At 44.2% G+C, this 25,680-nt stretch overlaps 1 protein-coding gene across 1 annotated transcript; it reads right to left on the bottom strand.

Annotated features, from left to right (window-relative positions):
* Positions 1–770: 770 nt before the first annotated feature.
* On the bottom strand, positions 771–25,325 carry PXDC1 (PX domain containing 1). Its single transcript, XM_083857562.1, has 5 exons — positions 24,931–25,325; positions 11,880–11,971; positions 11,477–11,594; positions 8,620–8,731; positions 771–2,421 (listed from the first exon to the last, which is right to left on the bottom strand). Exons 1-5 carry the CDS (start codon positions 25,184–25,186, stop codon positions 2,304–2,306), a joined length of 696 nt encoding a protein of 231 aa, XP_083713688.1. The 5' UTR covers positions 25,187–25,325; the 3' UTR covers positions 771–2,303.
* Positions 25,326–25,680: the final 355 nt, after the last annotated feature.

Raw genomic sequence — 25,680 nt, 5'->3', positions numbered from 1 at the left:
CTATTTATTTTTTAATTCATGCAGTTTAAAGTGCTTTAAAAGATAAGTATTTATCACGTGGTCAATAATTCATAGGAAAATTCAGATGAATTAGGGAACAACCCTGCATCAAAAGCCAATGACACTGCTTTCCAAAATATCAGTCAAGGAAAACTCAGTGATAGGGAAATGAACTAGAATTACCCAAAGCAACATGGTAGGCTGACAGCAAGGTCAGGAATTGAAATAAAATATTCCAGTATCCAGTCCAACACACATGTCTATCAGATGCTATTTCTACTTCACCACCATTAACTAAGAACACTAGGAGAAGAATTAAAACTAATGAGAGTAAAACAAATAAAATAAAAATTCTTCCCAATTCTAATTCAAGAGTTTGCTCAGAATGTCTTTGAGGGAGTGAAAACATACTCCCTTCTACTATAGGAGTTTACCTTGTAAGAATCTGCTTCATCTTCAAAAACAACAATGGCCAAATTTGATTTCACTGATGATAGTGAAAATACAGAAGTCCTCCACTAAGCTGAGTCGCATTAAGCCACATACACCTAGACCCAAGATCAACAACTAGGCAGAGGTTTCATGTGTATACACTGTGTCTACAGTATGAGTAACATGTGGAGCACAGAAATTGCTATTACTCATCATGTTTCAAAAACTATGGGGAAAAGAAAAAGGGTTTGACATGGGAAAGTAGGAAAGTGTACTCAAAACAAGACAAAAAAAAAAAAAAAAAAAAAAAAAGAAGGCACTCTTTGAGGCTGCAGAAATGTACTGAAGGTGAGTTATATTTATTTCATTAAAATATATTTTAAAAACATACTGTGTAAAAGAATTAGGATTCTCAATAATTTATTATTTACATTAACAATTTCTGTTTGACTGTTATTCTATGGATAGAAATGAAAAGTCTGCGGAAAGGAGCTGTATCAGCTTCTTCAGGACCAAGCAAGCCTCTTTTCAAAGAAACATGTCCAAAAATGCATTTCTTTCCATTTCACTCCCTTTAAATTAATATTTGCAAACAGATGGCAAAAAGCTCAATGAGAGGTCATGTTGGTGAGTGTTGAGCACTCAAGTGAGAGCAGAGCTTGGAATTCAGGATGCTCTGCAAGGGAGAGACCCCGAGGAGATTTTAACATTGCACTACTCAATAGTCAAGAGGCTGCAGGGTCCAATCCCACTCTTGCTCCCACTGTCCTATCTCTGCTGAAATCCATGGCATTACACAACAAGGAGGCCTGCACCTGACCCCTCCAGGCAGATCCCAGAAAGCTGGACAAACTCCTCGAGACAGGGTGGCAGTGGAGAGACTGTTTTTCCTACCACTGTAGGCACACTGCAGCTTATCACTCTTTCTCAGTCCAAACACAACATAAATCTCAGTGTCTTCCTTCCCATCCTCTGGGAAGAAATATGCATAGGGAATTATCTCTCTGATGTAAACATCTGTAAGCACCATTCACATATGCTGGTCCACACGAAAAGAAAAAATATTATCAAAGTGCCTGCCATAGCCTGGACCCTTCTTAGTGGAGGAGCTCAGCTTTCCCATTGGCTTTCCAGACTTCTGAAACCATCTGGGTACCAAACATCATGCACAGTTCATTGCAATGCTAGTTGCTGTCTGCTTTACTATTCCAGGGAAGAGCAGTCGCCCTTCCAGTGATTATAAAAGCCCATGATTAAGAGAAGTAAAGCTGTCAGCTCATGTGTTCTGTTTCCTGGAGGCACTCAATGGTATTTGTGACATCTCGTGTAAGGCACCAATCATCCGGTAGCCGAGCAACAAGCGACCCACGAGACCTCCATTAAGCAACTGCAGAGGGAACTGACAAAGTTCAGCTGGTTTGCTTGTCTTCTTGCTTACAAAGCATAAAAAGTGTGGTCACGCCATCTGAGGAAGTTCCTGGTGGTATCCTAAAAGGGAAACTCAACTTGCACGACAAGGAGCATGGGTGACTTGTGCCTGCTACAGCACAAGTTTCTGACAGCTGTGTCAGGGTGGCAATTCTCACAGACATAGCAGATTTCCTTGGCCCCCAGGAAGCCTCTGGTGCCTTGCTTTCACAGAAAGTGAGTTTGTTGTCAGCAGCAAAGCAGATACCTCCTTAAAAGATGTCTCCATAACACAAAACAGAGGACCACACTTTTAAAACCAGCTTTGTGGTGCTCTTGCTGCAGCTTCCTTGCTGTTGGTCTTGTCTGTGCAGCCTTATTCACAGAGATGCAATGCCAGAGATAGCAGAACCTATGGACGAAGAGGTTGGCTGGATGCTGGCTGACTGCACCCCTGAGCAGCCTCAGTCCAGAATGTCAGTCTCAAATGGGACCAGGTGGTAGTATGTCAAATTGGTGACATAAGCTGTTGGATCATCACTGTCTTCCAGCTCTGAGGTAAAGTCACTAACACTTTCGAACCTAAGGAGAGATGAAAAAAAAAAAAACACCAAAAGGCATTAAGTCATTTAGAAAATCAAAGGAATTGGAAAAAAAGTAATAAGGGAGTAGGAGAAGCACTTGGAGCTGATTCCATCCACACCTCCCTCTCCTGTACTCATGTGATTATGACTAACCATGGGCCAATGGGAACCACAGTGCATGCAAGAAAGTAATCTTGTCACCCTTGACTTTCAAAGCTATTAGTGAGGAAGGAAGGAAACAGCAAGTGAGTCTTGGAAGAGTGAATCACCCAGTCAAAGTCCACATCCTTTTATTTTGTTCCCACAGCATGTGTCAACAACACAAAATGCCTCAGTTCTCACATAAAAGTGAAAAAGAAACTGCCTTTGTTTCCCATCTGAACTTGGACTCTCAGTCTTTCACTTCAAAGGCACCTTTTCTGGGTTTGGTTTTTATAAGAGGCCAAGTGTCTAACATAGGTAGGAAGAAAATGGAAACAGTGTTCTTCCTCCAGAGTCTAGTTGTCCTTCCCATGGTACAAGATTTAGATTTTGACAACAAAAAAGAATCTCCAAATATAAAAAGATTCCCAAATTTAGTTTCACTTGTTTTGGTATTTTCCTCCCCACTTCCCAACACCTGTTTCATAACCAGAACTTCTGCAAGAATTACCTGCTGTTTAATACCTACTCTCAACCAGAAGGCATTGAGCTGTTAAAACCTACACTTCTCTCAGTTACACACATTCCATTCCAAGAAGGCTTGAATTTCTGCAGTGAGAAACGTTATATTCTTCCTGGATAGCCTAGCAGTTAAAGGCAGTCACTGCAGGCCAAGGACTACATTTCACCTCAATTCTAAAAGGGGTCTGAAGAACCATAAAGTTTCTTTTTCTCAAACTCTCTCTTTAATATTTTGAAAGAAATTTCATTCACTAAGACAGAGTGAGAAAAAAAAAGGAAATGGAAACTGAAAAATTGCACAAGATGGAAAAAGAAATTCTAATCTAGCTCTCACTTTTAGCATTTGTCTCTAACACCTTTATCAGCCTAGCTGGCCTACTGCAGCTCTCTGAATAGCAGATAAACATATGAGCTTTAAAATAATTAATATTTAAAACTGCATCTCATCTACACATGAACTAGTTAGGCTCTAGATAAGTGAAACAACTGCAGACATCCCTCTAACCTCACCCTAGAGGATGATCTAAGAGTTAAGTCTTTCAGAGGACCTGAAGAAGAGTGGTAGGGTAAACAAACAGACAAGTCTCCCACTCCTATCTCTTCCCAAAACTTTATTTAGAAGTATCATGGGTTATTGGGTAGCCCATTCTATACATCCTGCAATGTATGGCCACAGTTCTGTCTTTTCCATACTCCTTCCTGGTCCTTCTCATCTCTTTTTTTTAAACTATGAGAGCCAAAATAGAGAATATTTTTTTTTTTAGCAGAAACTCATGGATTTTCTCCCACAGTGCTGTTGCTTTGCTCTTCACTTTAAATGAAAGAGCAATGAGACTGAACTTTGAATGTTTATTACCCTCATTCCTCTAGTCCCTCCAGGCTGTTTACTTGCCTGCATGTGTGGGAATGTCTGCGCAAGGGAGTTGACTTGGTTTGTTGCTAAGACTTCACAGATCACGTTGTGCTGTCTTATGGACTGCAAGTCATCCAGAAACAACAGATTATGAAATACCAGTGGGGCAGATAGAGTGAAGAAAGCAGAAGAGGAGTCAAGAAGGCTATTCAGAATCTGCTCTTTCTCTTATCAGCATAAAGCAACATTATTACATCTGAAAGGCTCCACAGATTTTGTGGTTCTCCAGCCCCACTGATAGGTTACTACAAGCAGAATGTGAGGTCCAAAGCAGTGGAAGTCAGACGCTGTGGTTGAGCAGAAAGCTTTCCTTGCCACCAAAAAGGAAGTGTGTGCACAGCAGTGTGCAAAGTGCTGCTCTAGAGTGCTCACACAAAACCAAACTCAATAAACCAGGACTGTTTACCACAGTCAGCAGCTGTGTACAACACCAGTAGTCTAAATGCTTTTGTGCTGTTACCAACATGTCTTTCTCTCAAAATAAATTCTGCAACTCTACCGTGGACCTTCAGATTCCTAAATGCCAGGACTACTGCTCTTATTTTTTTTTCCTCCAAGTACCTTAACAGATACACTGTCTTTTTCAAGAGCCTGCTTCTTGTGTTGTAAGACGAAATTCTTTACCGTTTTAACCTCTGTTAATGCATTAGATTTGCTAGGCAGATTCACCAGGAAGAAGAGGGAACAACATAGAAGCTTATGGTTTGGATAGGCTTGCTAGGTAAAAAAACTGGTGATTGGGCTCAAAGAGTGAGGGATGGTGAATGGAGTCAAATCTATTTGGTAGCCTTTCATAAGTAGTGTTTTCCTGGGTTCAGTTTTGGGGCCAGTCCTGTTGAATATCTTTATTGATGGTCTGAATGTGAGGATCAAGTGCAACCTCTGTCAGTTTGCAGATGACACCAAGCTGAGAGGGAGTGCCAATGTGCTGGAGGATAGGAAGGGATCTGGACAGGCTGGGAGGGATGTTTATTACCCCCAGAGGGATCTGGACAGGATGGATTGATTGGCTGAAGCCAATTGTATGAACTTCAACAAGACCAAGTGCTGGGTCCTGCACTTCCATCACAACAAGAGGCCCCACGCAAAGCTACAGGCTTGGGGCAGAGTGGCTGTAAAACTGCCTGGCAAAAAGGACCTGTGTGTGCTGGTCGGCAGTGGCTGAACAGGAGCCAGTGTGTGCCCAGGTGGCCTGTATCAGAAATAGTGACCAGCTGGACCAGGGCAAGGATTGTCCCTGTGTATTCAGCACTGGTGAGGCCACACTTTGAATCCTGTGTCCAGTTCTGGGCCCCTCACAGCAAGAAGGACATTGAAGTGCTGGAGCATGTCTGGAGAAGGGCAACAGACCTGGTGAGCGGTCTGCAGCACAAGTCTGATGAGGAGCAGCTGAGGGAGCTGAGGTTTTTAAGTTGGAGAAAAGGAGGCTCAGAGGAGACTCCTCACTCCCACAACTCCCAGAAAGGAGGGTTGTGAGGCGCAGGGTTGGACTCTCCTCCAAGTAACAAGTGACAGCACAAGAAGTAAAGGCCTCAAGATCTACTGGGAAAAGTTTAGATTAGATATTAGGAAAAAATTCTTGACTGAAAGGGTTATCAAGCATTGGAACAAGCTGCCCAGGGAAGTGGTTGAGTCACCACCACTGGAAGTATTTAAAAAATGTACATGTCATAGAATCATAGAATGGTATGGTATGGTATGGTATGGTATGGTATGGTATGGTATGGTATGGTATGGTATGGTATGGTATGGTATGGTATGGTATGGTATGGTATGGTTTGGAAGGGACCTTAAGGATCATCTAGTTCCAACCCCCCTGCCATGGGCCGGGACACCTTCCACTAGGTCACTTCACCCAGAGCCCCATCCAGCCTGGTTCTGAATGCCTACAGGGATGGGGAATCCACAACCTGGGGAACTTGTACCAGTATCTCACAAGCCTTATCTGAAGATTTTCTTTCTAATAGCTAATCTAAACCTACTTTCCTTCAGGTTAAGGCTACTCCCCTTATCCTACCACATGCCCCCAGGAAAATTCTCTCTACATCTCTCTAGCAGGCCTCCTTCAGGTACTGGAGTGAATTTGCCAAAAAGGCAGCTTATCCAATGCCAGAGACTCTGATTTCACTTCTATCTTCTAGGCCAGTAGCAGTTTTTGGAGAGAAAGGGACCTCAGTAACAAAACCAAATCATAAGTTCAAACGCATTTATTTACCACCTTTTTCTTCCAAAAGGACTTCAGACTACTCTCCAAGAACCACACACAAAAGGACTAGTTACACCACATGGATGCTGAGCACACCGGCTTCACCACAGTTTGCAACAGTATGGTGTACTGCCAACTAAAATCAGAGAGAAAATGAAGGAAGCAGAAAAGACCTATTTCAGAACAACAGAGTAAGCAACTCCTGCTTGGAAAAGTGCTGTATTTTCTTTTGCAACAAGAAGCTGATGGGCAGGTAGCACTGCAGGCTACCCAGCTAACCAGTATAGGGAATAAGCACTTCCTGCTGGAGCTTCAAGCACTTCTTCCCGAAAATACAGGTCTGCTCTGCAAAATGTCTCATTCAAGTCCATCAGCAGCCAAAATGCAGAAGTCATAAAGTGTTTAATGCAGCTGAAAGGAAAAAAATTCCCATCTGAGGATATCAAGCCCACAAGGAATTAACTCTGATTTCAGGGTAGAACACACCATAAATCCAATTTTACTGAGACCGAAAGGGAACAGAATAGGATTTGAAAGATTTTAAAGTTTCCTTTCTGGGCTAATAACATACATTTAAACCAACAGTATAGAAAATCTCTGCTTTTGAAAAAGGTTCAATTTTTACAAAACAGCTGTGCTACACTGGTTCCATTATCTCCTGGCTATTATGTCTTGGCTATAAAATACAGCTGCAGGATGGGAAAATTCAGCACTGTGTAAAACCCACATTCGAAATTTATTAACTTCTTGACTTCACATCCTTCGGAAAGTTAAACTAAGCCAGGCTGCAAAAAGTCAGGCTGTTACCCTAGATTCATTTCTTCCACCACAGTTTATGGGAAACTATGCCTACCATTCAGTTTTTATCACATTAGTATTTTCTGACCTTAACAGTCTCTGACTTCAGTGGGATGAGAGTTAGATGATTGTAGATTCTAATCCCAGGCTGGTAAATTTTGCTTGGGCTGGGACACATTTTTAAAATCAAAACTAGCTTTAAATATATTTTTAATAATTTTTTAAAATATATTCAAAGTAAGCTGGAAAAGGCTTTCTTTGGTAATTTTCTCCTACAATTTGTCACTCTCAGTATGAAGAGTGATCCACTGTGAACTATAACAATTTTAATTTCCAGGTATTGGCCTTACAGAATTACCTCTCGTGTGCCATTTCAACTTCATTATTACAAGCTTATAAGCTTAAATTCTGTTAGCAAGGTCAAGGTTTAAAACACTAAGTGGTAAGTTAATAAAAAGACTTCAAGAAATTACACTGGAGCCAGACACACTCTTCAGGCCCTGACAAAATGTTGCCAAGCTCTAAACCTTGTTGCAGACTGGCATTTTAAATATGACAAGACAGATCACCGCATTCAAAGATAAAGGCTCCGTAAGCCTTCTAGTATTCTCTTTCCTTCATTTGATTGACTGGTCTAATGAAAAAGTAGGTCAACATTTCTCATCAAAAATATTTAAATGGTTCACTACCTGAAGCTCATTGAAATATCAATCACCTGGTATGACAGAAATCTGTAGGAGCATATTTCCATCAATACCCATCTGTGAATACAGTCAATGTCATAAGACCTACACGATTCATGGAATCACAGAATGGTTGGGGTTGGAATGGACCTCTGGAGATCATCCACTCCAACCCTCTGACAAGGCAGGGTCACCCACAGCAGGTGACACAGGAACATGGCCAGGAGGGTTTGGAATGCCTTCAGAGAGGAAGACTCCACAACCTCCCTGGGCAGCCTCTTCCAGCGCTCTGCCACCCTCAACATAAAGAAGTTCTTCCTCATGTTGAGATGGAACTGCTTGTGCTTCAGTTTATGGCTACAGAAGCCTTCTTGGTTACAGGTTTCTGACTCCAGAATACCCACATGCATTAGGAAGCAGAACTCTCCAATGAAACCAGTCCAGCTTGCCTTTTCCCTAAGGACACATACATGCTACACCAAGTCCCAGCTGAGCAGCTGTTGACCTTTGTTCAATTGCTTTCAGGGATGTGCTCCCCTCTGAGGACAATGTTTTGCTTCCCAAACATTCTACTACCCTTTGTAGTAGGATAGGCCATTTGTTGAGCTGTTTGAATTTCCAAGTTTGGGCTCAAACCAGCTCTCATTGCAGTCATGAAAGAAAGATATAATTCTGTTCTCCATTCACAGCACCCCTACGGCAACCTCAGTTCTTTTTTCATACACAGAGCATTGATCACTTTGGGGTCAATACTTCCCCCATTTTACCCACTTTAACAGGAAATTGCTGTGAAGTGTTAGCAATCAGGCCCTTTAACCATTCAGGATGACAGCTGTACCAGTCTGGCTCTTAGACAGAAAATAACATTCTGCTAGGGGGGTGGAAAAGCTACAGTGAAGGTGACAGCATTGCTCTTGCCCAAATTCCACTTACAAATGTTCTGCTGAATCTACATCCAGGTGCTTCTCTTTTCCATTAGGTATACTGTGGTCAATGACTATTGTTTCAGTGTTGGCTAAACAGAATCCATTTGATCGCATGATTTCTGTTGGGAGAAGAAAGAAAACAAGATTTTAAAAAAAGCTGGAAAACAACTGTGTCATATGTAATTGACATGGCTATGAACTGAGAGGTGTGCATGACATTGAAAATCTGCACAGGAAAACAGGAATGAAGAGCTGGTTTCACAGCTTCTTGCACCTGCAAACTGACAGTGCTCAAGCAATTTTACGCACCTAACCAATTCATGACACAGAGCATCTGAAGCAACTACCACTACCAAATCAGAATTGTATTTTTCTTATACAGTCCTAGGCTTAAGCAAAAATAAAAAAGACATTAAAAGGGAAATAAAAAGTGACCTTACAAGTTAATTCAACCACCAACTCTAAGCTGTGTAAAGAAATACCATGTTTTACACTGCCTTTGATACTGCTTATTTTTTCTAACTGTTAGAAGCCTCCAATACAGAATATCTAAAATGTACAACTAATTCCACTGACTTGCTACCATGGGGAGAATTTATAACTAAAGAATAGTATTTGAGAAGTTAATCCACATCTGTGCTCTATGGAAAGTCAAACTAGGCAAGTCACAAGGATTTCTTTCAGTCACACAATTTTAGATGAAGCTAAACCAGCACAAAATAAATGCACATTTAAAAAAAAATCAGCACTGGCTTAAGTAGGATAACTCTTGATCTGCCTCAAGACACCATGATCCTGTGTTACAGCCTTGCATTATCAGCACAACAGAAAATATTAATCTGTGGCAGAAAATATGGCAGGCAGAAGACACACCAAAAAATTTCAGCTATATATACAGTTCAAGCAATGAACTGATGAAACAGGGGGTAATTTTTTTAACATTACATGCTCCTGCATTAAGGTAAAGCCAAAACTCACTTCCATATTTTTCTCAAGAGTCATCTTTGACTTTCATTAGGTATTTTACTGCAACTCATTTTAGCAGAATACATTTGGGGGTTGCAAAAACAGTGAACCCCAATGAAAATCACAGTTCACATGACTCATTCTGAGGCAGCATTGTATGATTTTGAAGTAAGATTTACACCATGAATTCAAATTCAGCTTTTAAGTTAGAGGGTGGCCCTTTCTCTCTTCTCCATCATCTACCACTCTGAGCAGGACCATGCGGGGGGCAGTTTGTTTTTTAAGAGAATATAAAACATTTTTGCCTGCATTTCCAAGACTGCGAACCAGGTAGAGAGCTGCACTATGACTAATAGGAATGTCAGTATTTTCCTAGTGTCCTTGACTTGACCTAAGAGCTACAGCATTTCACTGCTGCCTGAACTGCTTTACCCATTATCATTTACTGCCATCTACTGACAGCACTGCCAGGCACTGAATCATTTCCATTGTGCAACATCCAGATGAGGCCAATATCAATTAACATCAAATTTCCACCTATGTTCTTAGCATTAATGACAGCAATCACTTGAATGATAAAATCTAATTACCACAAGATGCTTTTGGATTGCTGCATAGGTAGGAGAATCTTCCTTCAGTTAATTAGATATGACTCATCACTGTCAACAATAATTTAGAATTAAAACATGCTATTATTCAGCTGAGATAGTTTTGTTTGCTAGTACCAAAGAAAATTGATACCAGCTCCTTGCCAGACACTATAAACTTTGGAGGACTATGTAGTATTTCATTCTAATTGACTCTAAATAAGCTCTTCTGGTGACACAAAACCAGGAGTTGCCATTAGGCTCAAACAAAGTGTTTCAGTATAGAAATACAAAACCAGGCACACCAGAAGCCCACAGACCTTTTGACAACAGTCACTAGCAGATGAAGAGGGGAAAGGCTAAAAGAATAGGCAAGGACAGGCTCTCCACTTTACCCACTAGCAATCTGTGGTTTAGGGACTTTCTATGTCTCCACCTGTGACAGGTTTCAATGTACTTTTCCTCCACTTCCTTGTCTAATTTCCTTTTGAAGTCACTTCTGCTTTCAGTTTCACCATATCCTATGACAGTGAGTTCCACTCCTTAACTATGTTTTGTATGGAAACAAAACAATATTATAACCTTTCTTTTGTTTGTTTAAAGCCTGTTGTCTGTCAATGATATTGGATAACCTATAGCTCTTGTTTCATAAGAAGTACGGGGTAATTGACCTCCTTCTATTCACTTTGTAGACTTCCATCATACCAGTCTGTCATCTCTTCTCACAAGTGAAGTTTCCTTCTTTAATTAGCCCCTTACTTAGAGAAGCTGTTCAACAACTTGAATCTTCGCTCTTTATTTGTATAATTTTAAATTCTATTATATCATGGGATGGAGAAACCAAAATTGTGCATATTGTATTTAAGATGGGGTTATGCTCCTCTCCTCTGTTTCTCCCTCCTCCCCTAATAATATCTAATATAATAATAATATCTTGTAGTAATAATAATAATCTCACTGCTGAGCCCATTTCTTGGCACCAAGCTTACATTTTCACTGTACTGTATCAATAGCCTGAAAATCTCTTTTTCAAGTGGAACCAGCACTATCATATGTGATGACATGCAATAAGGACTGCATTTTCCTCACATTCACTGCTTTGCATTTGTCTTCCTCCCATTTCACCTGCCACTTTATTGCCTGAATACACGTTGCACAGTACATCAAGGAAAATTATATGTTCTATATCACAAAGCACTCTCGAGAACTACATTTTGAATTGCTGACAGAGAAATAATAATGGGAACAGCAAATTAAGTAATTTTCATTCTTCAATTCTTGTGTCAACTGAAGGAAGTTAACAATTCTTACCTGATATTTTAACTGGACTTTGAAAGCTTGGCTGAATTTTATGGACATTGTCATTTTTTAGAACTTGGTCCAAAGGAGATCTCTCAAAGAACGTGAGGACAACTTCAGATCTTGAATACTTAAAAAGAGAGAAAAAAACCAGACATCCATTTTTAACCAGTAGTTTGCTTTGTCCCTCTTCTCCATTTCCACCCCTTCACAGTATGACAGAAAGACTTATTACAAATGACAGCTTGGAGGCATCATTATACAGTTCTGGCACTCAGCATTTCTCCAAGTTACTCAATAAATTGCTGCTTCTTTCAGAGTTTGGCAAAGCCCATCACATTCTAATCTGCATGAGAGTGCATGTCACCATGAAGGAGGAGTCAAGCTGGGCTAGATTGGAACTTGGCTTACTCACCTTCCAGGGCATATTTATAATAGTCTTCAGAAGCTTTTCCACTTCATTAAGTCTGGCTTCTATATCATGGGCTTCTTTTATTGTGATGAGCCCTAGAAACAAAGCAAACACATCATAAGCATTAACAAAGGCACACTTACACACACTTTAGCAGCCCTTCAGGAAGATGTAGAACAACCTCAAATATGCCTTCCAGAAATGTATTTTAAACCAACTGATGATAAAGCACCCCAAACTGAAGTGGGTGTAGCTTACAAGCAGAGTTGAAAGCCTGACACAAATTCAGCTGTTTATGGCCATATGTAGGAATTGCAAGACAAGCAGAAGTAGAACCACCTACTCCCTCACCCACAGTTTCACTACACAGCATTCCCAGCAGTGATAGTTAAATAACCCACTTTCTGCTTCCAAGAACTATTATTCATCCTTTTTTATTTCTGTAAATAAAAAGCAAAAGAAAACCCAAGAAAACCAAAAGACACGTCCTACAGATAAGAGGGGAAAAAAATAAACACACGCTAAACAAAAGGCTTTGGGAGCAGTTTTGTATTTCCCTGACTGCAAGCCTCAGTGAGTGGTCCAAAGAAAATTTCTCAGTATCATGTTTTTCAAGTGGAAGATAACTGTTAGGATTTTTTCATCTATTCAGTCACTGAATTATCACAGTGCTGCAGAAGGGATTAAGACAGAATTTTTACTGCCCAATATCCAGAATGATGCATTAAAATGCCATATTGAATTGCTCAGTATGGTGATCTTAAACACTGATACTGTATTTTGTATGTTTAACCTGCGGGACATCTGTAACTTTCCCCTCCTCCAGCAGACTGAAGGAAATACAGCGTAGGTTAGATCACGTACAGGGCATACGAGGAGAAGTAAACCCCAACATCTCAAATATCTCTAGTGGGCTTTTATTGCTGATATTTGCAACCTACTTTTTCTAATCAAAACACCATTTAACTTCAGCATTTGTGCATCTTTTCCAAGGAGCAGGATACACCCACAAAAATGAAATACCTAAGAGAAATTATTAAATATAACAAGCCACAATAAACAAACGAATGAAAAACCAAACAAAAACTGGAACAGGAAAAGACACAATAAATCAAAACCATCGGAACTAAAAATCTGCAAAGCAGTCTGTGAGACAGCACTTCAATATACTACAATTGTGTTAAAGTATCTCCATCTTCCTATTCAAAAGACAAATGTAGAACCATCACACTGCAATCCAGTGTTGGAACAGTTTCAGTTTGCACCAGTCCTTCTTGTTTGCTACTAACGAGATACAATCCCCACAGAAACTTTCCAGACAAAAGTGTGACTTGGAAACTGTCAGCTCTCCTCCAGTTACAGCTCTAAATAAAACAGAGATTGTCTCCAAAGCAACCGGGTTTACTTGACAGCTGTCCCACAAAAGTCCCCTGCTTGTCTAAGCCTTTCTCTTGCCCAACAGTCCTTCATTTGGCCTGTTTTTTCAGCATGGCTATTGCCTCACCCCAGTACAACTCACCTCCTCTCCTGACAGCAGAGCCATGCATACTAGCAGGCATATAAGGGAGGTGGTGTGTGTCTTGCTTTGGCTGGTGTACACTACAGTCAAGTAGCTCTGCTTGGAAATTCTCTGAAAGGCTGTAAATGTGAATAAACTCATCTGTTTGGGTCCACAGACTGCATACTAGCTGGGCTGTGCTTGGCATTACAGATCTGAATTGCAGACCAGCACCTTTCATCATCCTAACTACAGGGTGCAGGCCTGAGTGGATCTGCTTTGCCCCTCCACAAATATGTTCCGATCCCACATTTGGATCAAGATCAAATTTTTCAATGAAAGGGCTTTCATCTTCCCTAAAAGAAAGAAAAAGCTGCCAATGGCCCCACAGCTCAGACACCCATCCATAATGTTAGAAACAAGCTGCTGGCCCTGCTGCACATCAGAGAAAACAGAGCCAGCCACCCTGGTGCCAGCTGCCATGGGGTGCCTCCAGTTCTCCTGCTGGTCTTGATCCACTCTGCATAAACACTGATAGAGTCAGAGCAGAGATTTGCCCAGCTGTGGCTCCCACCTCATTGCTGATCCACCAGGGATTCAGCATTCAACTGCACCCTCTCAAATCTGCCCTTGATCTCAGACCCTTTCCCAGATAAGCATGCACTGTCGGAACAAGTATTTTATCAGCAAGAGGGACACTTTCAAACAAATGAAGATATTCAGACTGGGAGGGGGAGAAAAATAAAAAAACCCACGAAAACCACCTCGGCAACAACCCTGAGCATTCATTCCATAAGGAAAACCAGCCAAGCGGTCAGGATTTCTCTCATTAGTAATCAGGGAAAGCATCTGCAGCTCCACACGGCCTTTTTATGCTTCACCAAGAAGTCAGACAAGGCTGTCAGCCTGTTGCACTGTCACAGATCTCCCCGTGGGAGGTTTTACAGCCTCTTCCATTCACACGGAATTTCCAGCCCTGGTATATTATCTCCTTCCACCTCTTGGAAAGATACTAGCCATGCAAACCCACACTCCAACTTGGAAAAATGACACGGAAGACTTGTAACATCTGACACCATGAAAACTGTTTCTCACTGAAGCTTTCAGTAATATCAAAACCAAAAAGCAGACAGTGTAGGAAGGAGAGTGCTACATCTGCTTGGACAGCTTCCTATATATGTGCTTAACGATTGCAGATGCGCAGCTTTGGGGTGTAAGGCTGCTGACCTTAAATGAATTCCCCATACAGGGAGTTCAATTTGGCCAGGCTAAAGCTTTCCTTTCATACATCTGCAGCCCAAACAAACAAAACCCACTTGACTGGCCTTATTATATATGTATGTTTAAACCTGTAATTTCTTCTGCAATTGTCATGAAGTTTGTAAGGCCCTCATTCATCTTAATTCTACAAGTCTCTGTTTTTAAAAGTTAACAGATGCTCTTGTGGTTTTCAGTTAGTCATAGACCATGGTCCCACAACCTGAGAGACTGCTCCCAACCCCACAGCCGTGCTAACCAGAGTGAGGCACTGCCAGCCCAAGCAGCCAGGAGGTGTGGAGGTCCTGGTCCTTCCTTTCCATCCTTTTCAGCACTCTCTAACTGGCTGCTGACATCAACCACAGCACCTACGTGCATGAGGAATTCTGGGGTTTAACAAGGTAAAGTTTCTGGCGTCAACACTGGCTTAAGGTGTTCCCACCCTCCCCTGCACCTCATTTCCTCTCCCATACCACAACACAGAGCTGCTTCTGCTTTGCCAGCACAATTAGGTGAGCAGCAGGGAATACCTCAAACCACTCCTGTCAAAGGCTTCACCTCAGGAAACCCCAGACTCCACAGAAGAAGCAAGAGACTGCAGGCAAGGATGCCCCATCCAAGCTCCTTTCTCACCCAGTTACTATATCAAGTTTGAGCAGGAATGAGAATTTGTGTAAAGAAGGGAACCTACCCAAGTTCCCAGGCCTATTTTTCACTTTGTGGGGGTTTCTCCTTTGCCTGTCTTCTTTCTCCTGTTTGGAAGATTTGTCGAGGCAGAAAGAAAGAGAAAAAAAAAAAAAAGCCAGAGACTGATGTAGGATCTCCAGATGCTGGAAACGCCTGAACAAACAGACACACAGACATGCCAGCTGACACTGCAGACAGTGCCCAGAATTCTCACCATTCATTAATCCTGACACAAATGAACCAAAATGTGTATGCATCTGGAATGTGTGGGACCCCCTTGCCACGTATGAAGCATCCATACAGCAGCTACAACATGCCCTGAGGCTGTTGTTTGTGCCCATGGGCCATAAATACATGTCTAGCCTATGTTTCCGTCTGGGGTTTTTACTACCCAAGAACCCTTACTCTGTTTTCTATAAAATAAAAATAAGATACCAGTAAAGCAATAAGTATCCTGGAACCAGTTGTGCTTTCTTCACTTGTTCAGTCATGCAACAGAGCTGAACTCAGAGCTGGGAAATTTGTTAGTGAGGTCATGGTGAAAGGCTGTTCTCATGTCTTTTTCTCAGCCCTGGCCCTTGTCTGGCCTGCTAATGGAAAACATGCACAAACTCCTCCTAGGAAAACTTTGCACTCTGTCTCATTACCTGTACTGTACTTGGAAAATTTGCCATTATTTCAAGTGATTTAAACACTTATGTTTATAGGGTTTGAGGTAAACTGAAGTCCCACTGGCTCCTTTTTTTATTTTTGCCACAAACCTTGCTGCCAAATAGCACAAACTTCTAAGATTCCTTCACCCTGCATATAGGAGAGCCAACAGATTGGGTTACAGGAGGGATGACACTGCCCAACCCAGCATGGCACTCACCTGTGCCTGGGAGATTACTTTACTTTTATTACATAGTCAGTGACCTCAATCAATTCTTTTGACATTTTCTTTGCCCCTTTCCAGACCAAGAGCCCCAGGCAGAGTCCTTAAGACTGAAAAGCTTTCAGTCTGAGACCAAGCGTAGGTAGGAACTCTGTGCAGAGCAGGATGTGTCTGGAAAAGTGTATGGCACAAGCAGCACCAGAAGCCTGCAGCTTTCTTCCTGCCCTGGGTCCCTGGTGCTGGGGCAGCTGCAGGAGGCTGGGAGAGCAGGCCAGCAGCTGTGTACCTGGCACGCTGGCTCACAGCGTGGGAGAGGGGCCCAGAGCTGCACACAGGCAGGAAACGAGCTCAGCAGCAGAGAACAAACAGAGAGCCAACTCCTGATGTAAACACACAAGCCTTGATAGGGCTGTCCTATTACTGCTCTATGAGCCACCAAATCTGCAACTAATGACATTGTGAAAACCACAGATAATGCACCCCATGTTTCTCCCACAGGAAGCAGGACAGGAATTGCAGCATGTGCTCCATGGCTCATAATGAAATCACAGAGCATTCCTGACAGTTAGTGTACACGATAAGCATTGTCTCAAAAAATCCTCTAGTGCTTTCCAAGGAAGATTAAGTTCATGTCCAAGTCAAGTATATATCTGTAATGTCATGTCAATGATGACACACAGAAGCCTGTTTCTCTGGAGTTGTGTTGCTATGTATAAGTCACTATGTATACATGACATTAAACTGTAGGCAAACCCTGTCTCTCCAATCTGAAGGACTACACTTCATGTTTGTGGTCAGGACAGGAGGAAAGAATGCCCAAGAGATACCCTATTTTCTCAAAATCAGTTCTATACATACAGGAAGCTGAGGGAGAGCAGAAGCCAAGGTGTAATTTCTGAAGATACGTGCAAGATGGAATGCCTATAGTCCTAAATGCTGTGTGTTTCAGTATGCACATGAAGATTAAAGTTTTATTGAGCCCCTCTCATCTAATTCTCTCTCCATTCCCTACAGGAAAACTGCATAACAGGTATCAAAAGGAAAAAAAAAAAAAAAAAAAAAAAAAAAAAAAAAAAAAAAAAAAAAAAAAGAAGTAACAAATAAATCCAGTGAGAAATCCTACTGTGTTCTGCAAATCTACACTGCAAGAAAGGTTTGAGTTCTTTAGATTTAAATCATGAATCCATCCCTCTCTCTTTGCACAAGATCCCAAGCAACAGTTAGGGATTTCCTATCTTTAGGGAAGACATATAAGTTGCCTTGTATGGGAGACTGCTACTTTTCTGTCTCTCCTGACCAGACTTCAATGGGAAATGTGCCCTTTTTCCCCAATTACAGTATTCATTACCACTGTAGTGCTAAAACTTTTTGATCCTTTCCCCCCATTCGTCCTTTCTCTCAGATACGTTCTAAGCCTTGTACACACACAGAGTCCAGGATGTAGATGGAGCAATAGGAGGAAGGTCCTAGTCATTAGAGAATAATGTTAAATAAAAGAGTCTAATTTGACTCATCCAAAGAAGGGCCAGGTCCAAAGCCAGCTCAGGCTCCTAGAGACCATATCCAGTTGACTTCTAAACAGATCAACAGACAGATATTCCACAGAAACATGCAGAAACTGAAGCTACTCAGCTGGCACATGGATCAGGGCTGAAAGATGCCAGACAACTCAGCCCCATTTTTTCTGCTGTTCTGCTCCTTTGTACTGCTTCCTACTTCCTCCCTCTGCTGGACTGGGTCTTCTCAATACCATTTCAGCTGTCATTTTCCCCTGCTTCATGGCCACCATAACTTGCTCCTCTAGCAGCTGCCCAGGTAGGATCCCTCTTCACTGCAAACATGTATCCCCTCAACCTTGCCACCTGGGAACTGTGGCATCAACCACCTTAGACTGGATTCTGAAAAGGCCAAACCAGCTCCCATTAACAGCTGCCTCCTCTCTGATGAAGGAGAGGATGATAAAAGATGGCTAGAAGGGCAAAGGGGGCATGTAAAGGCAGGAAATTTAAAAAAAAAAAAAAAAGGCAGAAGGGAAAGCTTGTTTCATACAACTTTTCTTCAATAACTACAGAAATAACACCACAGGGATCCCTTAAGTCCAAAGACTTGATAAGATCCAGAGAAGGGCAGATAATTACAGGCAATCAGGGATGTCAGATCTTCAATTACTAGAGACCAGGACTGTCACTTTTCTGTTCTCTGCCTGTTATTTATGCTGTCTTCTGCAGCATCTGTTTCTCATCACCAGAGACAGGATCCTAGAGCTAGCTACAGCACTGGTCTGACTTAAGTCTGGCAGCTCTAGCAACTCCTCCTTGATGCCTCTTGCCTAATTCTACAACCCCTGTCTCTCCGGGCAGACACATTTGTCTGTTCCCCTTGTGGGGAAGTTCATCCACCTCATGAGATAGGAGTCACTACAGCCTTTACAAAGGATTTGCTATTCATGCAATATCACTGACAATCTTGGTGGCATTACTGAGGGAGCAACTAGAAGGACATAGCAGAGCTGAAAAGAGGGGTGGGTGTAGAGAGGTGGACTTCTGACATCACATTGCGTTGCCCCTCTTAAACTTGATGAGGACCAAAATTTTTTTAAGAGGTATCAGTACACAAAATGCATGTGAGTCACTCCATATTTTCAGAAGTTCCACTAAGGCAGTAGCAAACATATTGAAGATAGTGAGATAAATCTGTTTGAAGCAGAAAGAGAGAGAGCTTTCAAAAACCTGTCCACTCCTTCCTTTGCAGTTCATTCGAAGCATATGCAGGATGGGGAAAAGTCCTGTCCAAACAACTGTCTGACTGAAATCCCCAGAACAAAAATGACCTGAGGACCCTGGCACCCATGCAAAGAAAGGAGGCAAATTAAAAGCTGAGAAACCCAGAACCTCAAGATGATGGGTTTTCCATACATTGGATTATTAGTTGTGGGGTCTCCCAGGATCTCTGGAATGGAAAAGGCACTTTTTGGTGGCAGAACACAGCAGACAGGCTTTCCCCACTGAGTTGCCTGTCTTGATGCCTGATGAACCACAAGAAAGGAAAGGATGTCAAAGAAGCATGAGACAGGAGTGAACAAAGCAGTCAAAACCTGATGAAAAATGCAACCTCCTACAACCTTTTTTTAGTGCTGATTTCTTATCAGGTGAGAGCTGTCATGAAAAACACACCTCATTTCCATTCCTTTCTTTCCACTAAAAGCTTCCCTGACACATTGCCTTGGTTCACCACAAAAATGCAATTTGTGTCTAGCTTTATAAAAACACAGTCAGCTTCATTTATCTCCATCATTACAAATGAACCATGAAATTCAGCTGATAGAAAAACAAACCCAGAAGCCACAAACTTAATTTTGGTTATACAGTTCTGCTAGAGTCTGATAACCAAGAGCTGCATCTTTTGTCTGCCAGACATAAGCTCTGAGCAAGCTCCACTAATGAACTGTTGACAATGTCAACAATGAAAAGAGCACAATAGATGCAGTGTATTTATCTGTATTGTCACAGCACCGAGAAACAGCTGCTGTCTGTGGAAACCACTATGCTGCTCCTGTAGAGCTCCCTCTTCTCATAAATCACACCCCCAGATGGTCTCATAAACAACAACAACAACAGCAACGCTCTACTGCAGCACATAGAAAACTAAGTTATGAACACGGCGTTTGCAAGCAAGCAACATTCCTGGGCTGGCTCTTTGGGAACTGCCTTCTGTGTTGTGCACTTCCAATGGCAGCCCTGGTGGAGCTCCCCACTGCACAGCCACTTGGACATGGAAAACAGTTCATCACCTGCTTCCTGCAGGAGGATGCCACTCCAGGGGCAGGCACAAGGCTTGGAGCTGGAGCTCAGCCTAGTCCCTGTGAGGGACCGCTCAGGTCTGCCACAGGTGAAGTGACTGCTGCTATGCTAGGAGGCAAAATAAAGGTGGCAAGGTTTCCATAGGAAATCTCCACCACTACGAGAAAACTTCTAAGGATGGACAGAGGTTGAGCACCTGAAAGGTGGAAGTGAGCAGAGAAGTTCTGCAGAACCATAAATAACCATGGGTGGCAGCACACTGGTGAGGGAAACCTGGAGGCAAAGAAAAGGAATAGAAAGCAGCTCAGGGAAAGCAACTTGGAGAAGCAGAGAGGAAATAACAGAAAGAAGAGCAAGGGGAAAAAAGACCATGACAAAGGAAAATGAGTCAGATGAGGCATGGAAAGGAGGAAAATGAGAACTTTGGGAAGAGAGGCCCATCTAGTAATAAAATAAAATAAATCTGTCAGAGAGTTTCTGACTTGGTGGCTCAGAGTATCAGAGCAGGACCAGGCACTACACATACCTACAATATGAACAGTTACATTGGAAGAGCATCTGAGCCTCTGTTCTGGTAACAAAGGCAACAAACGAGTGCAGAGGAGGATTGCCAGAAACCACTCTGCCACTCCAAAGGCAGAACAAATCCCCGTTTTGAAAGGCTGCTAATGTGCTCTTTTAGCTTCCTTAAGGGGTTGATTCTGCCCGGACTGAAGCCAGAGGTGAGGGAGGTGTGTGACTGCTGACTGCATTGAAGCTGGATCAGGTTCTAGAATAAATCTGAGATGAGACTCCTCACAAGTGGTATTTAGAGAAATTAGGGGGGTGGGGAAGGAAGAGTCCTTTTCCAGATTTATACCTCAGATTTGTTATCTATTTGGTCTGTTACAATTATTTCTATTTCCATCAATTTTAAGTCAGCTTCGAAGTCCATAGCTCTGCCTTTCTCAGGAAAACTGATTAAATTCAAAAGTAGACTTTGCATAGAGAAACAGACAGTTTAGTACCATTAGGCTGGGTTCATTGTAGGAGTGAGTGAATCTGTGTTTTCCTGTGATCCTCCTTTGTACATTTGCCTAGAGCAAGGGACAGGCAGATTTCTAAGACAAATAAAACACTAGCAAGTTACTGGTAACATCAGAGTTAATCATACTTAGTCACTCTGCAGGTATGCACATATCTAACCTTGCTTACCAGCTTCCTAGTGAGATACCTGGTGCTGCTGAATGTCCTTGGCCTTTAGCATCATTGTACAGTCCAGATGTAGAGAGTGCACTCTGCCACGTGTTCTTGTTAGTTACCAAAGACAAGACCAAGCTGTGGGAATGCCCTACTCCCCCCTGGGACCTCCCCTCCTCTCGTATCAAAGAAAGGGTAAGATGAACAGCCACGGCAGACAGCTACACCTCCCATCCTCTCCTCTGCAATCTCAAAGCACTCAGCAGCACCAACAAATAAGGAAGGGGAGAGCATTGTGGAAGTCAGTCCGTGAGGATGAGGGGTCAAGAAAGGAATGGAGAGGATGGTTTCCTCGTGCTGAGCAAAAAAAGGAGCACACTCCTGCACAGCATGAACTCTCTGCTGAAGCCAGGAATAAAGGCAACAACCAACTCTTTCCAAAATTCCTGACTTTTTAAAATAACCACAACCTTCATTCAAAAAGTTATTAACATCAAAAGCTCAAGCTTCCCCTCTCAGTTGTATCCCTTAAATGTAACACAGTGCAGCTTGACTGAGCTGTAGGATAATGTTAGTCCTTTTAATGCTCCTTAGGCAAATCTGTAGGGACTTTGGAGTCCTTCAATGCAATGCAAATTTCGTTTGCAACACTTTATCACTTCCTCCAGATAAAAGGCACAGCTGATAGTCACCTTCTTTCAGGAAGCCCAAGATAAACACACACACACACATACAAACTCACATACATATGCAAACACATTTGTGTATATATATATATATAAATATATGTATATATATACAAATGTATATGACTAAACGTTAACACACACAAGAATGGACTTTTATCAGGTGTTTTTATTGGGTTAAGCACATTGAGCTTCACTGTAGACAGCAGGACATCTGCTTTTAAACAGGGCATTAAGAAACCATGCTTACCCCATGAATTTTTTGAAGACTGGACATGCCCCATGCAATCTCTTACATACAAAGTTTTGCATCACTGTCATTTAGTTAAATGAGATTTTTATGTTTTAACTTTGTCAAGTTATCAGAGGCTGTGGCCAGCCAATTTAAAATGTTGATATGATGAAGTGTTCTTCAGGCAGAGAAGCATACTCTGCAAAGTAATTTTCTTTAGAGCAGGAGCAGCATAATTTTAAACAGAGTATTGCTGAAATTGTGACGCACGCTGTAATTGCTTAGAAACTACTCCTGATTTTTATTCTGTCTCTGTTGGAAAGTTAACCCCCACTCCCTCAACAAGCTAAACAGATCATAATCTACTTATATTAGGTTTCGATTTTTCAAATCCTGAATTGATGCTTTGCTCATTCCCCATTCTACTGAAGTCAGTGTGCCTGTTCCTGAGATAAAGGTAAGTCAAGGTTGCTGGCTCTAGGTTTTAGGCAGAGATGGAGCAACACAGGCTGAGGATAGTTAATCTTTCCCAGTTGTTCATGCATGAATGCTGTATCTAGCTGAGACTGTCAAGTAAAGCCAGTGCAAAGGACTATAATCCCATCGGGCTCAAACCACACAAACAATGCTTTGGAGAGAAGTGAAAAAGAGTCGAATACTTTGCAAAAGCTCTGGCAGGCCTGGAGACAGGAGAGGAACCATGCTCTCTTGAGATAGGCACTGAGGAATGAGAAGGGCTTTAGGAGAAGCAGCAGCTCCTGTGCACAACCAATGGGGAAAAGCACTGAGAGGGGCAGGAGGCCAAGGATTGAGTCCATTTGCAGCCAGACACAGCACGCACCCCAGTCCAGCTGCCAAGCTACTCTTCAGAGTCCTGTAAAGCCAACAAGAAGGACTACCAGCACCCTGGGACGTCAATTTTTATTTATAGTGACTCTGGCAGGTGCTGTGCCCTGCAGACCACAGCCAGGCCCACTCCAAACCTACCCAGTACCCCCAAAAGCCGTGGCCCAGGTGCCACATCCACTTGAAGGCCATGTTCCTGAGAATTTATTGCCACTCAGCACTAGTAAAAATCACACCCGCAGTTCTTTGGGGTAGGACACACGCTGTGGGGAACAAGCTTTTGCAGTACTCAGATCCCTAGTCAGCCACAGAAATGCGTGAGGCGCTTTTTGTGCCGGCACCCACCAGGGCTCAGAGGTGCAACAGCCCCATTCCCAGCCTGCACCCATGGTACAGGAGACAGCCCCCTCCGGCACCCAGCCCTGCGAACATCTCCACTCCTCTCGGGAGGGGAGAGGGGCTGCGGGGCTTCACATCTCCACATCTCCTCTCGGGAGGGGAGAGGGGCTGCGGGGCTGCGGCCGGCCCGGCTGCCTTGCGCATCCCATCCCCGCCGTCTGCAGAGGGCACTCGGGGCCCGCAGAGGAGCCGAGCTGCCTCCTCCCGGCACGGCAAAGCTCAGCGGACGGGCCGGGGAGAGCGCTGCGGCTCCCGCGGCACAAGGAGGCTTGGAGAGGGAAAGGTAGGAGCGTGGTGATGTGAGGCACATAAAACCCCCAAACCTAGCCCACCGCCAGAGGTTAGGGATCGGGCAGGACCGTGGAAAAAGACTTGTCTCACTATAAACATCTCTCAGAAAACATCCTTGGGGAGGCAGCCCGGGAGAGATCGCCACTGGCAGGGCACAGAGCTCGCTGTCACACAGGCACGGCCCAGGAATGAAGTCTGGTGTGTTTGTTTACACCTGTATGAGTGGCGCAGACCCAGTTCCGAGAACAGACCCTCTGCAAGGGGTCCCGCCAGCAAGGGGAGAAGCTGAGTGAGAGCTGGGGAAAACTTCCCCATCCTCTCACAGAGAAAATCATGCACAAGATATCGGCTTCCCCCGTTCCTGTTCAAACAAATCATTTACGTTGTAACTCAAACAAGTGGGGAGACTGGAAGCGCAGGGCATACACCCATTTTCAGATGGCTGGATTCTCCTCACCACTCTGCATACTTGAAATACGTCAGAGTAGAACACGTAACTCTATCTAAAAAATACCCCAAACATTAAACACACTAAACCCAACCCGCAAGACAGCTTGGGTACATCCTGCTTCTGCACAGCAAGGCCTGTGCATGGACAACATCCCTCGAGTTTGCTTAATCCGCTTCAGAAACTGGAAGAGAACAGACGTCTCTACTGCCCGCTGCTGCAATTCCCGTTTCACAGAAGTTATGCGCGGAATTATGCCAGCTCCCAGAGTTACTTCGTCCCCTGGCAAGTGCCGCAGCCCTTTTTTTTAAAGCCCTCTCCTTGTGGCAAACAACATACCAACATGCGGAGATTTTTCAGCTACACCCTTTTCCCTGCCAAGCACCCCCCAGCCCTTCCTCGGGGAGCCCGGAGGCACCGGAGAGGGGCAGCACCAACGGGGATCCCTCTGTTCCCCCAGCCCAGCCTAGCCCGGACACAATATAGCAGCAGCGATATTGGCGCGGGGAGCCCCCGGCTCCAAACGTATAGTTAAAATAAAATTTAAAAAAAAAAAAAAAAAAAAAAAAAAAAAAAAAAAAAAAAAAAAGAGAGAGAGAGAGAAACACAAATCAACATCCCGGGAGGAGTTTCCGACCGCAAAACGCCCCCGCAGTTTTTCTGCCCCCCCCGCCCCGTCCGGTTCTCAGCGGCTGCAGCTCCTCACCCCCTTTTCCTTCCCTCCGTCGAGAGGCACCGCTCGCTCCCCCGCCCGTCCTTCCCCTCGTCCTGCCCGGCCACCGCCACTCCCGGGGAAGCGGCGGACAAACCCTCCCTCCCGCCCGCCGAGCAGGGAGCGCCGCGGAGACTGCTCAAACCTTGGAGCAAGGGGGAGCGGGACAGCTCGGGCCGGTCCTCGGGGAAGGAGTCGAGGAGCCGCTTGAAGAGGCGGCCGAGGTCGGAGTAGCTGCGGTGCAGGTAGAGGATGTTGCGGTCCGACCACTCGGTGCGGATCTCGTAGAACTCCTCCTCGTCGCCCCGCCGGCTGATGATGAGGCGCCGGATGCCGTTCACCCAGCAGCCCCGCACGTACATGTTCACCAGCGAGGTGCCCTCAAACACGGCCGAAGCCATCCCGCCGCCGCCCGCACATCCCCCGCCGCCGGCGCAGGGCGAAGCGCACCGCCCCGCGCCGCCGTGGCCAACTTAAGAGGAGGAGGAGGAGGAAGAAGAGGAGGAGGAGGAGGAAGAGAGAAGGGGGGTGCCACCCGCCGCACGGCCCCCCCGGCCCGGCCCTGCCCTGCCCGCCGGGGCTGTGTCGCCTCCCGGCGCTGGACGGAGGGAGGGTCGCTGGTGCCCCACAGACGGCGGCCGCAGCCAGGGGACGGCCCGGGCACCCTGCCCTGCTCTGCCCCGCCGAGCGGGACGGCCCTGACCCCCTCCGGGGCGGGGAGCGGGGTGGCTCGGCCCCTTCTCGGCTCGGCAGGAAGGCAGAGCCCCTCCCGTTCCAAGGCCCCGCGGCCAGCGCCCCCCCCTCCCCTCGGCCGAGCCCTGCGGTCCCCCAGGGGCGGGATCCTCCTCCTCCTCCTGCTCGGGACGTTTTCGTAGACACCGCAGACATGACGAGG

Source organism: Zosterops lateralis, assembly GCF_965231275.1.
Source record: "Zosterops lateralis genome assembly, chromosome: 1".
In the NCBI taxonomy this organism is placed as follows: domain Eukaryota; kingdom Metazoa; phylum Chordata; class Aves; order Passeriformes; family Zosteropidae; genus Zosterops; species Zosterops lateralis.
This window is presented reverse-complemented; position numbering and strand designations above follow the sequence as displayed.

Bases quoted from the DNA above. Each gene is read 5' to 3' on its own strand.
- PXDC1 (XM_083857562.1), bottom strand. From the start codon at position 25,186: ATGGCTTCGGCCGTGTTTGAGGGCACCTCGCTGGTGAACATGTACGTG. The intron at 11,972-24,930 runs GTTTGAGCAGTC...CTTTGTTTCTAG, and splicing joins CCGCTCCCCCTTGCTCCAAG to GGCTCATCACAATAAAAGAA. The intron at 11,595-11,879 runs GTGAGTAAGCCA...TCTCTTTTTAAG, and splicing joins TTATAAATATGCCCTGGAAG to TATTCAAGATCTGAAGTTGT.